General features: G+C 38.3%; 1 protein-coding gene across 1 annotated transcript in view; it reads right to left on the bottom strand.

Annotated features, from left to right (window-relative positions):
• Window positions 1-127: 127 nt before the first annotated feature.
• LOC124795648 (tectonic-1-like) overlaps window positions 128-16,851 on the bottom strand; it is a 98,041-nt gene continuing 81,317 nt past the window's right edge. The window contains exon 5 of the mRNA XM_047259721.1: window positions 128-1,303. Within this exon, the coding sequence (XP_047115677.1) occupies window positions 128-1,303 (1,176 nt within the window). The remainder of the gene's footprint in view (window positions 1,304-16,851) is intronic.

Below are 16,851 nucleotides of genomic sequence, written 5' to 3' on the forward strand. Positions count from 1 at the left end.
AATGACATTCTTACAAGATTTAACACAACATCTAATGAAATAAATCATTTTCTTTGACAACACTTTTTTGTCTGTTCAAAATGCTGATTTATGTGATTTATTTAAATGATGTAAAATTAAAAAAAAATTAATTCACTTCAAAAAGTATATTATATGCAAATGTATGTGTTGTAAGCAAAAAGAAGTAAATAGGTAGTATTTTTGTGTAGTTAACAACATTTGTTGATTGCGTGTTTGATAAAAAAGGATAAAAGAAATCAAATGGAAGTTTCACTTCATATACTGGGGGCTTTGAAAAATATAATTCTGGTTCAGAAGATACATCATAAAATGAAACAGAACTGACTATCTGAATTTGTTTGCTTGACAGTTGAATCTGTTCACAACCTGGGTGCAAGCATCTATAAATAAGATCATGTGGTGTGCCAAATGTGAAGGATGTGCCAACTATTTTTGCCTGAGGATTAAGAACAGATCCAGTATATGAATACAAAATAGAAGTATGAAATGTAGTGATAATATTTCTACATTTAAAAACATTACCATTTCTATCCAGAGAACTTTCAGACTGAGGAATATTTTCAAATAATACAGGCACCCAGTCACCTGTATCCTCCACACTGGAATCTCCAAATGTAGCCACATAAAGATTGAATAATTGAAGTTCAGTTATATTTTCAGCATTGTTGCCAAGCATTATATGAAATACCTTCCTCTGTATTGAGGTACACGATGTCATATTACTGAAGTCAGATAAATGGAGGTACATGACACATGAAGTTCTCTGATTTTCGCCAAATGTCACAATGCTTCTGCTAGCATATTCATGAACTAGTCCACAAGAACCATCAGACAGAGGTCTAGCAATAGTCAGCCACCCCAGTGGATCATCACTTAGCATTATTGCTTCTCGATCAGGTTCCTGCTCCTGTGCAGATGGCTGAAAAACTTTCGTTCCAGCCATAATGGGTTTACCAAAAATATAACCTGGCCTGCCACTGCGTTGGAATGGTTTCCTTTGTTTACCAAACCAGGTGAACAAAATTTCAAAGTCCTGGGTAAAAACTTGTTCTGTTAATGTGATGTTGATGAGCCAGAAAAAAGCTTCCATTTTTAAAACTCCTTCACTACCATTGTGATGTACCACATATTTCACAGTTTGAACCACATTTGTACATCTGATCATGTCATTGTCCAAAGATGGAGTTTCAATTCCATCCACTTCGACACATTCGTCCATGTCAGTGGAAGTACCATCACAAAAGAATGGTATTATTTGAAGGCAGGTATTATTAGGACATGACTGAAACAATAAAAAAGGCCAATGAATACACAATAAGTTTATAACATTAGCATATTTACAACAATCATGTGTCTACATGACTAACTCCCTGCTTCAAAACACTTAAAAGAAATCAATCAATTATTTACTGCTTCTGTTATATTACACTATTTTTACTGGCAGAAGGAAAATAAAATAACATTTAAATTTTAAAAAAAGTTATACAATTTTTTTTTTTTCAGAAAACAATTGTCAGTTATTTAGTATGAACAATGCTTAGCAATTACTAAAAGTGTGAGGTGTAAGGAAAATACAGTTAAAAAGTTAATCCACTGTCTAAGGACTTACAAGAAGGGTTTAACTTTACAGTGATTATCTCATTAAAAATGGGTAAGAGATATTTACATACATGCTGATTTTGCATTTGTATAATATAAAATTTATATTGATATCAACTGTAGAAACCCTATTGTAAAAGAAGGTGAACAAGTATGAAAATAAACCACAATGAAAAACATTAACTGCAAATCATGGAGAAATATTTTTCATGGTTTTATGTAGTTACTTGTGGCAAGATTCAGAAATAGCTGCAAGATTTCAAATGTTACAATACCAATTAACAGTAGATTGATTGACTGATTGATATGTTTATTCATCCATATAACAATAAATTGTATGGATGTCGTCAATTGTGTCTTATGAACTAAAACATACATAGATTCTTACAATATTTACAATTCTATTCTTATAATTTTTACAGGTCAATTCTTACAATATTTATAATTATGCCATATGCTGTCACTTTATATAGGCCTATGTGTTATTTGTGTCCACTAAATAGCTATCTACAATCATTCTAAATATTTATTTACCTTGTAACAACTTTTGCTTAATAAATATGTTTTTAGCTTTTGGCTAAAGATATGAAGTTCATTTAGACCTTTTATTTCCTGTGTCAATCTGTTGTTCAGTTTTAGGCCATTATATGGCATACTGTTCTGTGTTTTGGACTTTTTTTCCTGTTTTGGTATAAGTAGTGGCTGGACCTAGTTTCACAGCCATAAACTGAGCTGTTTGTAGCATACAGATGAACATTTTTCCTGACATACATTACAGTCTGGAGAATGTATTCACATGGGACAGTCAGAATTTCTAGTTTTTTTAAAATAAATCAGTACAATGGGCCCTATTGCTGCTATTTGTTATTATCCGTACAGATCTTTTCTGCACCTTGAAGACAGACTGAATATTCCTATCACTTGTTCCCCAAAACATGCTTCCATAACTAAGGACTGAGGGTATGTATCCAAAATATGTCATTTTGAGGCATGAAATATTGCACACTGGTGCAAGTATTCATAGAGCAAACATGCTGTGGATAGTCTCTTTGTTAAAGCTTTTACATGTTCTGTCCATTTTAACTGCCTGAAATAAATATCAGCTTTCTTTAGGCCTAAGAAGCTAGAAGTTAAAGATATGTATCTTATTTTCTGCAAACTTCCAGATTTATAACTATTATGAATATTTCAAAATCTTAAAACATGGCTGTGAGACAGTGACTGTGTAATTCACAACTGGTTGAAAAATCAGCCAACCAGTTGCAAATAAAGGTTTATTATCCCTTTATATAATAATCCTTTATTTGCAACAGTTTGGCTGATTTTCCAATCTATTATGAATATTAATTTTCCAGAAACTGATGATTTTCTATTAATACTTTGTGTCCACTTTGTGTGAACTCTTCTACTGCTGCATCACCAATGAACTGTTGTCCCCTCAGTTCATCTCCATGTAGTCAAACCAAGTGACAGCAAAAAAGTGATAAATTGTAACTGTAAGTATGGTATTTGAGGGTCTTACGATCAATACATTCTAGTTCATTACACAGCATTTTTAGCTGCTTAAGCACAAGATATGCTTTGTTGGTGCTCCAAAGTTTTCACAATTTTGACCATGATAAACTGACACAACAGTGTTCATCTTTGGTACGTCAGTGTTGAATGTGTCACAAATTCAGCTAAGTAAAAAAATCTTTGCATTCACACACTAATTTACATATACAGGCTGACTTTTGGATTTCCCTTTGTGTGAGATCATGTATAACAGGTTCATAATTATAGGTTCTGATAATTTGTTGGTCATGTCATTCTCTCATAATCTTCAATTCACTGCATCAATACTGATGTATATCAGGATATACTATGTATTTTTTACATTTACAAGTGTCATGAAAAACATTTACTACATCATCAATTGTAAACTTAAATCATGCTTTTTGGCAATCTTTGTTCACAATCATCCACTAAATTCATTGCATAGTTATGTGAAAAACAGCTGCTTGCATATGCACATTTTTGAGAAGTTTTGTTGATTGTGCATTACTTATTTTGTAAAATATAGGCTTTTCTTCACTTAAAACTTCCGGGCTGATAGACCGTGGTCAATGTATAAAACTCTCTCCTGACCTTTCGTCTCCGACTGCAGGAGACATCCTCGGAGGTAAAGCGGCGAACTGCTCGCCTCCGAGGATGTCTCCCACAGTCGGAGACGAAACGTCAGGAGAGAGTTTTATACTTCAACCACGGCCTGTCAGCGCAGAAGTTTTAAGTGAAGACAATACCAGCCGTGAAAGCTTACACTGTATGATCAATATAGGCTTTTGTAATTCACAGTTATTGTTCAAAGAATTGTTCATCACAAATTTCAGTGTACATTAACGTAAGTAAAGATGCATTTTTGAGAATTTGTTGAAGTTACAAGTGTATTGCATTTATTTTGTAGTAATTAGATGTTTTAGATTAAGTTACTGTAGCATGTTATAACTAATATATTTTCATATATTTAGTCTTAATTTTCAACAGCAGTGTATATATCTGCATTTAACACTGTTTGTAAGTTTGTTAGTGACAGCTCTCAGCTGATATACATCTACAGAGCAGCAAGTTAAGTGTTCATCTTTCTCTGTTTTCCTCATAGTGTGTTTATTAAATTTTGTGCATGTTTTTCTCTTAAAGAGGTCTAATCTCACATTTTTATAAGTGTAAATTCATTCAGTCTGTCGTGCCACAGTTTCTCATGCAACAGCCAGCTACACAGCTCATTAATGTATCAGTCTCCATTGGTGAAATCTCAGGAGTGTAGCAAGTTGCATATCTAAGAACCTGTATGCTTTTATAGTTTACATCTACATCTACATCCATACTCTGCAAGCCACCTGATGGTGTGTGGCGGAGGGTACCTTGAGTACCTCTATCGGTTCTCCCTTCTATTCCAGTCCCGTATTGTTCATGGAAAGAAGGATTGTCGGTATGCCTCTGTGTGGGCTCTAATCTCTCTGATTTTATCCTCATGGTCTCTTCGCGAGATATACGTAGGAGGGAGCAATATACTGCTTGACTCTTCAGTGAAGGTATGTTCTCGAAACTTTAACAAAAGCCCGTACCGAGCTACTGAGTGTCTCTCCTGCAGAGTCTTCCACTGGAGTTTATCTATCATCTCCGTAACGCTTTTGCGATTACTAAATGATCCTGTAATGAAGCTCGCTGCTCTCCGTTGGATCTTCTCTATCTCTTCTGCCAACCCTATTTGGTACGGATTCCACACTGCTGAGCAGTATTCACGCAGTGGGCGAACAAGCGTACTGTAACCTACTTCCTTTGTTTTCGGATTGCATTTCCTTAGGATTCTTCCAATGAATCTCAGTCTGTCATCTGCTTTACCGACGATCAACTTTATATGATCATTCCATTTTAAATCACTCCTAATGCGTACTCCCAGATAATTTATGGAATTAACTGCTTCCAGTAGCTGACCTGCTATTTTGTAGCTAAATGATAAGGGATCTATCTTTCTATGTATTCGCAGCACATTACACTTGTCTACATTGAGATTCAATTGCCATTCCCTGCACCATGCGTCAATTCACTGCAGATCGTCCTGCATTTCAGTACAATTTTCCATTGTTACAACCTCTCGATACACCACAGCATCATCTGCAAAAAGCCTCAGTGAACTTCCGATGTCATCCACCAGGTCATTTATGTATATTGTGAATAGCAATGGTCCTATGACACTCCCCTGCGGCACACCTGAAATCACTCTTACTTCAGAAGACTTCTCTCCATTGAGAATGACATGCTGCATTCTGTTATCTAGGAACTCCTCAATCCAATCACACAATTGGTCTGATAGTCCATATGCTCTTACTTTGTTCATTAAACGACTGTGAGGAACTGTATCGAACGCCTTGCGGAAGTCAAGAAACGCGGCATCTACCTGTGAACCCGTGTCTATGGCCCTCTGAGTCTCGTGGACGAATAGCGTGAGCTGGGTTTCACATGACCGTCTTTTTCGAAACCCATGATGATTCCTACAGAGTAGATTTCTAGTCTCCAGAAAAGTCATTATACTCGAACATAATGCTTCTGTGCATGCTGTGTGTGGATGCAGGAGGAACTGGCAATAGTTCTTGAACAGCTAAGTGCACTTTTGGCTACGATTAGTCACCTTCAGGCTCTGCCTCAGGGTATAGCGATGGCAGAGAATCTGGCACACTGCATGGGACACCTTAGGTGTCGCTTGTTTTGCCCACAGGCTCTGCTTCCAAAGCACCTCCTAGTGCACCCGATGCAGTGGACCTGCCCTCACTGGTGCATGAGTGGCGGGTGGTAATGTGTTTGCGTCGCTCAAGCTGGAGGACCAACGTGGAGACGGGCCACCTCCATTCACCCAGTCACTCTGTGAGTGGACAGGTGACCACTCTTTCAGCAGGGGCTGAGCAGACACGTGGCAGTTATAGGGAGCTGCAATGTTAAGCACGTTATGGAGCCCATTAGGCAGATAGCATTCAGGACTGGAAAGAAAGCCAATGTGCACTTGGTACATCTGCTGGTGGGCCTCACCCGATTCACGGAGGTGGCTTTGCCTGTGGCTGTGCAGGGCGTATTCATCTGCAAATTGTGGCTCAAACTGGCACCAACGACACCTGTCACACGGGTTCTGAGGCCATCTTCAGTTCATACAGGCAGCTGGCGGAGGTGGTGAAGACTGCCGGCCTCATGCATGGGATGCAAACACAGCTCACAATTTGTGACATTGTTCCCAGACTTGATTAGGGTGCTTTAGTTTAGAGCTGAGTGAAGGGTGTCAGCCAAAGGCTCTGTCGACTCTGTGAAAGTCATGGCTGCAGCTTTCTAGACCTGTGTTATCCTGTGGGGATTTGTAGGATTGTCCTTGACAGGTTGCACTACACAAAGGAAGCAGCTACTCAGGTATCACAGTACTTGTGAGTGCACATGAGAGTTTTTTTAGGCTAGACAGTAGTTTGAGGTGCTCTGATGAACACTCACCAGTCAATACGCAGCAAGGGAAGTCAAAAGGCGTTCAGAATACACACACTTTGACTGCCAAAATTTTATCAGTAAGCCGTCAAAGTATTCATAATGAAGTTCCTGAATTTACTGCACTCCAGGAAAGTTCTTGCACTCAGATTATTATTGGGACTGAGAGCTGGCTGAAACCCAAACTGGAAAGTTCTGAGATATTTGGCAAGTTGTTGTTGTTGTTGTTGTTGTTGTTGTTGTGGTCTTCAGTCCTGAGACTGGTTTGATGCAGCTCTCCATGCTACTCTATCCTGTGCAAGCTTCTTAATCTCCCAGTACCTACTGCAACCTACATCCTTCTGAATCTGCTTGGTGTATTCATCTCTTGGTCTCCCTCTAGGATTTTTACCCTCCACACTGCCCTCTAATACTAAATTGGTGACCCCTTGATGCCTGAGAACATGTCCTACCAATAGGTCCCTTCTTCTAGTCAAGTTGTTCCACAAACTTCTCTTCTCCCCAATCCTATTCAATACCTCCTCATTAGTTATGTGATCTACCCATCTAATCTTCAGCATTCTTCTGAAGCACCACATTTCCAAAGCTCCTATTCTCTTCTTGTCTAAACTATTTATCTTCCATGTTTCACTTCCATACATGGCTACACTCCATACAAATATTTTCAGAAACGACTTCCTGACACTTAAATATATACTCGATGTTCACAAATTTCTCTTCTTCGGAAACGCTTTCCTTGCCATTGCCAGTATACTTTTTATGTCCTCTCTACTTCGACCATCATCAGTTATTTTGCTCCCCAAATAGCAAAACTCCTTTACTACTTTAAGTGTCTCATTTCCTAATCTAATACCCTCAGCATCACCCGACTTAATTTGACTACATTCCATTATCCTCGTTTTGCTTTTGTTGATGTTCATCTTATACACTCCTTTCAAGTCACTGTCCATTCCGTTCAACTGCTCTTCCAAGTCCCTTGCTGCCTCTGACAGAATTACAATGTCATTGGCGAACCTCAAAGTTTTTATTTCTTCTCCATGGATTTTAATACCTACTTCGAATTTTTCTTTTGTTTCCTTCACTGCTTGCTCAATATACAGATTGAATAACATCGGGGAGAGGCTACAACCGTGTCTCACTCCCTTCCCAACCACTGCTTCCCTTTCATGCCCCTCAACTCTTATAACTGCCATCTGGTTTCTATACAAATTGTAAATAGCCTTTCGCTCCCTGTATTTTACCCCTGCCACCTTCAGAATTTGAAAGAGAGTATTCCAGTCAACATTGTCAAAAGCTTTCTCTAAGTCTACAAATGCTAGAAACGTAGGTTTGCCTTTCCTTAATCTAGCTTCTAAGATAAGTTATAGGGTCAGTATTGCCTCACATGTTCCCATATTTCTACAGAATCCAAACTCATCTTCCCCAAGGTCGGTTTCTACCAGTTTTTCCATTCGTCTGTAAAGAATTCACGTTAGTATTTTGCAGCTGTGACTTATTAAACTGATAGTTCGGTAATTTTCACATCTGTCAACACCTGCTTTCTTTGGGATTGTCATTATTATATTCTTCTTGAAGTATGAGGGAATTTCGCCTGTCTCATACATCTTGCTCACCAGATGGTAGAGTTTTGTCAGGACTGGCTCTCCCAAGACTGTCAGTAGTTCTAATGGGATGTTCTCTACTCCCGGGGCCTTGTTTCGACTCAGGTCTTTCAGTGCTCTGTCAAACTCTTCACGCAGTATCATATCTCCCATTTCATCTTCATCTACATCCTCTTCCATTTCCATAATATTGTACTCAAGTGCATCACCCTTGTATAGACCCTCTATATACTCCTTCCACCTTTCTGTTTTCCCTTCTTTGCTTAGAACTGGGTTTCCATCTGAGCTCTTGATATTCATACAAGTGGTTCTCTTTTCTCCAAGGGTCTCTTTAATTTTCCTGTAGGCAGTATCTATCATTGGCAAATTATGGAATGTATATCAGAAAGACATATTACAGGCCATCGGAGGGGGAGTGTTCATTGCAGTTGATAAAAATATTGTCTCTATTGAGGTCAAAGTAGAGCGTGACAGTGAAGTTATCTGGTCACATGCAACAGGTGTAAGTGAAACCAACTTAATGGTTGGATGTTTTTACCGGACACTCGATTCCATTGTGACAGTTCTAGAGTCATTCAAGAAAGTCTACGGTCACTGCATAAATACCTAGATCATGTAAAATTAGTTGGAGGTGACTTTAACCTAACAAGTATAGACTGGGATGTCCACAGATTCATTGCGGAGGGTACAACCAAAGAGTCACACGAAATACTTTTGAATGCGTTTTCTGTAAAGTGTCTTGAACAGCCAGTTTGGCAGCCCACACACAATGAAAATATCTTAGACCCTGTAGCTACAAAAAGGCTGGCCCTTATTGACAATGTCAGATATAAATGGGGATTAGCGATCATGATATCATTACAGCAACTGTGATCACGAAAGTTAGCAAATCACTCAAGGAGGCTAGGAGAGTGTTTCTGCTAGACAGAGCAGATAACCAGTTGTCAGCATCTCACTTAGACAGTGAACTGACATCACTTAGTTCCAGTAAGGTGGATGTAGAGGAATTATGGGCAAAGTTTAAGCAGATTGTAAATCGTGGTCTAGAGAGTTATGCAGCTAGTAACTGGATACGGATGGAAAAGACCCATCATGGTTTAGCAACAAAATTTAGATGCTGAGGAAGCAGAGGCTGTTGCATTCTCAGTTCAAAAGGGAATGCAAAAATCACTACAAGCAAAGGTTAGTAGAGATTCGTGCATCTGTGAAAAGATCTCTCTGCGAAGCATACAACTACCACTGTCACACCTTAGCAAAAGATCTGGCAGAGAACCCGAGAAAATTCTGGTCCTACATAAAATCGTTAAGTAGGACTAAGGCTTCTATTCTGTTCCTTGTTGGCCAGTCTGGTGTGGCAGTTGAAGATAGCAAAACAAAAGCCAAAGTTTCAAATTTCACGTTCAAGAAATCATTTGCACAGGAGAGTCATACAGACATACTGTCATTTGACCAGAAGACCACTTCCCATATGGACAACATAGTAATAAACACCCCTGGCATAGAGAAACAACTGAAAGATTTGAAAGCAAATAATCACCAGGTCCAGATGGAAGCTGAATTCAGTTTTACAAAGAGTATTCTGTGGCATTTATCCTTTACCTAGCCTGCTTTTATCATGAATCTGTTGCCCAGCGCAGAGTCTCAAGTGACTGGAAAAAACCACATGTGACTCCAGTATATAAGAATGGTAAAAGAACAGATCTACCTTTGGTTTGCTGCAGAATCCTTGAACATATTCTTGGCTCAAATGTAATAAACTTTTTTGAGGCTGAGAAGCTTAGTTCCACAAATCAGGATGGTTTTCGAAAACATTGTTCTTGTGAAACTCAGCTTGCCCTTTTCTCACATGATACACTGCAAACAATGAATGAAGGGCAACAGGCAGATTCCATATATCTGGCTTTCCAGAAAGCATTTGACATGCTGCCCCATTGCAGGTTGTTAATGAAAGCATGAGTATATGGAATAAATTGACAGATATGTGACTAGCTTGAAGACCCCTTAAGTAATGTGTCCCATATGTTGTTCTCAACAGTGAGTGTTCATCAGAGACAAGGGTATTATCAGAATGCCCCAGGTAAGTGTGATAAGACCACCGTTTTTCTCTGTATACATAAATGATTTGGCAGATAGGGTGTGCAGCAATGTGTGGTTGATTGCTGATGGTGCTGTGGTGTATGGTAAGGTGCCAAAGCTGAGTGACTGTAGGAAGACACAAGATGACTTAGACAAAATTTCAAGCTAGCTCTAAATGTGGAAAAATATAAATTAATGTGGATAAATAGAAGAACAAACATGTAATGTTCAGATACAGTATCACTAGTGTCATACTTAACAGAGTCAAATCATTTATATATCTGGGCATTACTCTGCAAAGCAATATGAAATAGAATGATCATGTGAGAATTGTGGTAGGAAAGGTGAATGGTTGACTACTGAGAAAATTTAGAGGAACTGGGAGAATTTTAGGAAACAGTGGTTCACCTATACTGGAGACCGCATATAGGATGCTGGTGCGAGTTATTCTTGAGTTACCACTAAAGTGTTTGTGATCAATACCACAGTGGATTGAAGGAAGACATCAAAGCAATTCAGAGGCGGGCTGCTAGATCTGTGTCTAGTAGGTCTGAGCAACACGTAACTGTTACAGAGATACTTTTGGAACTCAAATAGGGATCCGTGAAGGGAAGACAAGAAACACTATTGAGCAAATTTAGAGAACCGGCATTTGAAGTTGACTGCCAAATGACTTGACTGTCACCAACATACATTGCATGTAAGGACCACAAAGATAAGATATGAGAAATTAGGGCTCATATGGAGGCATATAGGCAGTCATTTATCCCTTGCTCTATTTGCGAGTGCAACAGGAAAGGAAATGACTACTAGTGGTACAGGCACCATACAGTGGATTGCGGAGTATCTATGTAGATGTAGATGAATAGCCTCAAAAAAAAGTTTCAGAACATTAGTAACTTTTATACCAAGGTTATCTGTAACTAATTGCTTCAGCTCTTGAAGGGAATTAGTAATAATTCTAGCTTAACAAATCCAGAAATTAACAGACAATCAGCAAGCTTATTTTAAATATAGTTTAATGTTTATTGTTCTGTAAAACATTGCACCGTCCACAATGCAGCCCCATTGTGAATGCTATTCTTGAACACAGGATGGGTTAGTTGATGTTCATAAGCAGCTAGAAATCCTCTGGCTACTGTCAAATGATAATAAGCTGATGTGAATGGGTGTTGAGTATCAAAAATACCAAAGGCACCTCGAGTACTATCCTCTCCTGTGAATCCTCTCTCATTTACAGGAAGTAAGAGATCTACCACTACTTGTTCACTTTACAGAAAGGCATGTCAGAGATAGGAATAAGCACCTTACATAGAGAATTTCAGGGAGAACTGTGTGATATGCATGCCCCTAACCAACAAGTTTGATGTGCTGCTTTTCACTGAGACCAAAACTAAGCCATTGAATATCATCAGCAGTTCAAAAGTATGGCTAATAACAGCACTCCTTAGGGAAATGGCAGCAAGGAATGAGAAGGAACTCTAGATGCAGTCAGTATATATGCCTGAGGGTGTCATTCAATATGTTGAAAAGTGAAAAGGCAAGTCCAGCAAACACTGAGATAACAGGGTGAATCAGTTGCACATTGAGGCATACATTGTCACAAATGATGCTCATCATCTGGGCTCTGAAGTCACACTTGTGTCATTCCAGTGGCTAACAGAGAAGGTTGAAAAGACCAGGAGTTTCAACAAAGCTAAAATTTGCAACACTGTCTCCAGAAATGATTGTGGCCCCATGGTTCTGAGTCCAGTGGAAGAACTCAACCACAGACTTTGAAGGTTCTGTAACAAGTTACACTGTTAGTTGCTGGACTTCTGCCATAGTAGAGGGTATTAAAATTCTAGTAATTAACTGCCAAATCCTTTGAAACAAAGTGCCATAGTTTGAAATGCTCCTAAAAATCTGTGGAGGTCACATTATACTAGGCACAGAGAGCTGCTTATGACCCAATATTGACAGCATTTAGATATTTAATGAAAATTTAAGTGTACATTGAAAGGGTATGCCAATGGTAAATGGAGGCACTAGATTTGTCACAGGAGACAAGAAACTAAAACCAACGAGAATGAGATTGAAACTGCAAGCAAGATTAACTGGACGAGATTTCAATATCAAGGGTGTGCATAAACTTATAATCAGATCCTTCTGTCATCCATAAGACTCACCTTCTGAAAAATTTTAGAGAAAACTTAAGTTCCCTAATATGTAAGTTCCCTTATCATATTTTGGAGGAGACTTTAATCATCCAACAATCAACTAGGAAAAATTTTAGAGAAAACTTACATTCACTAACATGCAAGTTCCGTAATCATATTATCATTGGAGGAGACTTTAACCATCCAACACTCAACTGGCAAAATTACAGTTCTGTGAGTGGTGTGTGTGACAAGACATCTTGGGAAACATTATTAAATGCATTATCTGAGAACTACCTGGAAAAGATTGTTCACAAGCTCACCTATCATAAAAATATATGAGATTGTATAGCAACAAAGAATGCCCACATAGAAATTGGTATCAGTGACAAAGAGGCTGTTGAAGCAACAATGATTAGCAAATACAGTGGGCAACTAAAACAAATAGATGGATTTATATTCTCAGCAAACTATATAAAGAGGCAGTAGTGTCTTATCTCAATAAGAAATGCAGAACATTTAGTTCTGAAGAGAATCATGTAAAAGAACGTTACCTCAAGATTAGAAGAATAGTTGACCTGATAGACACATACATAGTGGAAAATTTCATGAGGCGAGGGCCATCCATGGTATATCATCAGTGTATGAACAAATCCTTCAGTGACTACCACAGCAGAATATTACTGAAGGATCTCTCACAAAACTCAAGAAAATTCTTGTCTTGTGTAAAGGCTGTACAGACATTCATGGACGAGACAAGGACTCAAATTAAGGGTAGCACAGCAAAAGTAGAAATACTGAACCTGGTTTTCAAATGTTTCTTTATGAACGAAAATGCGGGGATATTGCCACCAATTTATTTCTTGCAGCACTGCAAAGATGAGAGATATAGATGTTAGTGTCAGTGGAGCTGAGAAATAGCTGAAATCACTAAAACTGAACAAGATGAAAGCCCCAGGACCCAATGGAATCCCCATCAGATTCTATAGCAAGTGTGTGGCCTCTTCTAACTATAATTTACCATAGATCCCCCAAACAAGAATCATGCCCAGCAGTTGAAAGAAAGCACAAGACACACCTGTCTACAAGAAGGTACCAGATGTGATCCATGAAACTGTCCATTATCCATGAAATCCATCCAAGCTTAGAATATATTCTGAGCTCAAATGTAATGAGGTATCTCAAACAGAATGAGCACCTCCCATGCCAAACAGCATGGATTCTTCAAACACTGATGATGTGAAATCCAACTCACACTATTCTCATATGAAGCAAAATAAATATAAAACTAACCTTGAAATGTCCTGAGAGCTAGGGATCAAAGCAGTCGGATAGATGGAGTATTTCTGTTTCTAAAAAGCATTTGACTCAGTACCACATCTATGCTTGCTATCAAAAAGGTGACAGTATGAAGTACCAAGCAAGATTTGTGACTGGATTGAGGATTTTTTAGTAGAGAGAAAGCAGCATGGTATCTCAAATGGAGAGTCATTGACTTATGTGAAAGTAATTTTGAGTGTGACTCAGATAAGTGTGTAGTGACTTGCTGTTCATGTTGTAAATTAATGATCTTGCAGGCAAAATTAATAGTAACCTCAGAATTTTTGCTGACGATGCATTCATCTACAATGAAGTACTGTCTGAAAATAATCTGCACAAATATTCAGTTAGATCTTGATAAGATTTCAAAGTGATGCAAAGATTGGCAACTTGTTTCAAATGTTCAGAAATGTTGAATTGTGCGCTTCACAAAATGAAAAGATGACGTATCCTATGAATATAGTATCAGCAAGACACAGCTGGAATCAGTAAACTCCCACAATACCTAAGGGTAATGATCACATATACTAGGTTGTGGGTAAAGCAGATAGCAGACTTTGGTCTGTTAGTACAATATTAGATAAATGTAACCAGTCTACAGGGGGGATTGCTTACAAACTACTCAAGTGACCCATCCTAGAATATTGTTAAAGTGTGTGGGACCCATACCAAATAGGCCTGAATGGGGTTACTGAATGTATACAGAGAAGGGCAGCACAAACAGTCACATGCTTGTTTGACCAGTGGGATGGTACTGCAGAGATGTTGAAGAAACTGTACTGGCAGACATGTGAAGATAGATGGAAACTATTCTGAGAAAGTTTACTAAGAAATTTTTTTAAAAAATGGCTTTAAACAATGGTCCTAGGAATATACTATGACCCTCCACCCCTTCACAGTAGTTTAATTACAGCATTCACAGAGCCATTTAAACAGTCTTTCTGCACTCCATATGTGAATGGAATGGGAAGAAGCTCTAATAACTGGTACAATGGGAAGTACTCTGCCATGCTCTACACAGTGGTTAATTGAGTATGGATGTAGATTAATGGTAGTATGGGATCTTGTACTGAAATGTGAAGGAGTAAAGTTTTAGATTGGAAACTGACCAATAGCGGCTGCTGTGTAAGAGCACAAGAGCAAGTGAACACCCCAACTTTTGCCACCTTGTGGATTTATTGTTTACTTTTCGTTGAATGGTGTTAAACATAACATAGATACAATAGTCTGAAATACACGGCACTGAATCTACCATGCTATGCAACATTGGTACTCTTCTTGACTCTGTGAAACTTGGCATCAGTGTCATGAGCACACCTGCAGCTGTGCACATTTTAAGATGCTTTTGCACATTTGCCTTACAGGCCAAATACATACAGATTCAATAATCAATGTACTCAGTTCACAGCATGCACAGCTAGCCCTTCCACTCAACTACAAGTTTACGTCAATGCAACCAGGTGGTAGCACACTGCAGCAGACTTACCCATGTTCACTTGGAATAAATCATGCTGGACATTGGCACACTCCTCATATATGCCAGTTCATTCGCTATGTACTATAATTAGATTGTACTTTAGTATATGTTACAGTTGTACTGACAGAAAAACCTATTTTGTAGGTTTCTGGATGAGTTACAGTATATCAAATTTTGGATTTTATCATACTGTGATCCATTTGAGGCACTTAGAACCATAAGGGCCTAAAGCACATCATTGTCAATTCTGAGATTAGCATTTATTCATGCTTTTGACATCAGTTGATCTTATGGTGAGTCAGGTTTATCTGTGCTGTAGGCCCACAGTGTATATACGAGTATTGGCATTCACAAAAAGCTGTTTTGTTTCTCTAATATTCACTTAAATGTGAGATCGATGACGGTGTGCTTTTGGCCCTTGCAGTTCTCAGCAACTCATTTGCACTCTAGTCAATTGACTACGTTGGTAGACATTACTACTTGAACTTAATTATTTCCAAAAACAGTAGTTTGTGTTTGGAACCGGTTGGTTACTGTGGAGGAATGTGCAGTGTCAACATGAACTATGTTGAATCTGTTTTGAGTGCTAACAGAAAAGTAAATTACCAGGAAAAATTAGCCACAAAAGAATTAACTGCAGCGTCCCAGAACAGATCCATTGATCAAAAGTGATGAAATCAAATAAGTGAGACTACAAGAAAACATTTAACAAAGAACTATACGATAAGCATAAGCTGTTATGTGGGTACAATGTAAGAATGTTTGATTTTTCAGCCCTACTGTTAATTTGGGAACTAATACAGGTGTTGGGGACATGGTACATTTACCCAAAAAATTAAAAAGCTTAGAAACACCCACTTACACAAAAATGTGAAATGGAGAGTAGCGAAAGCTTACACATTTTGTTCTTGCTCTAAACTGCACTTGTGCACAAAAGAATTCCTTCTTTTGTCAGACAAGTAATGCATATTATTATTATTACTATTATTATTACTGACAGTGGCAGTAGTTGTATAAATTTGTTCATACGCATAACTATTATACAGCAGATGCTGTTAATTTCACATTGAAATTGCCTGATTCAAAAAATTTGGGAACATCCAGAATGTATATTCATGAGCCGCCACTGTCACTGACATTGATACATCCAACAAACTAAGGCAAGGCTGTCTTGGAGGTGAGGAGATGTGGGTAAATGGAGGTTAAACAGTACATAGTGCATGCCAACCCTGTACTTCTGCAAACATTCAGCATTTTAAGTGGGTCCTTCTCAGTGTAAGGTCTGAGTACCTGCCCCTCTATCCTAACTTTCCCAAAACTATCCCTTTTTTCTCCTTGATGAAGAAGGTAGTTATTTTTTTCTTTTTGTCTGTCTATCAAAAGTACCACTCCAGATAAGCATTGGTCAGTCATTCTGTATCCTTTTAATTCTGTAGTTTTCTCAAGTGAATATTGCTTTTGATACAACTGCATACTTTCACCACCACAATGTGATCTGCTACAGGAGTAGAATGACACTGTTACTTTATGTACAGTTTTATCCTCTTAATGTTTCTTTGTGGGAACTATAGGTAGAAATACTGATATTTTTCTTCTTCTTCGTGTGGCATTATGAGTC

The sequence above is a fragment of the Schistocerca piceifrons genome, chromosome 4 (genome assembly GCF_021461385.2).
Source record: "Schistocerca piceifrons isolate TAMUIC-IGC-003096 chromosome 4, iqSchPice1.1, whole genome shotgun sequence".
Lineage (NCBI taxonomy): Eukaryota > Metazoa > Arthropoda > Insecta > Orthoptera > Acrididae > Schistocerca > Schistocerca piceifrons.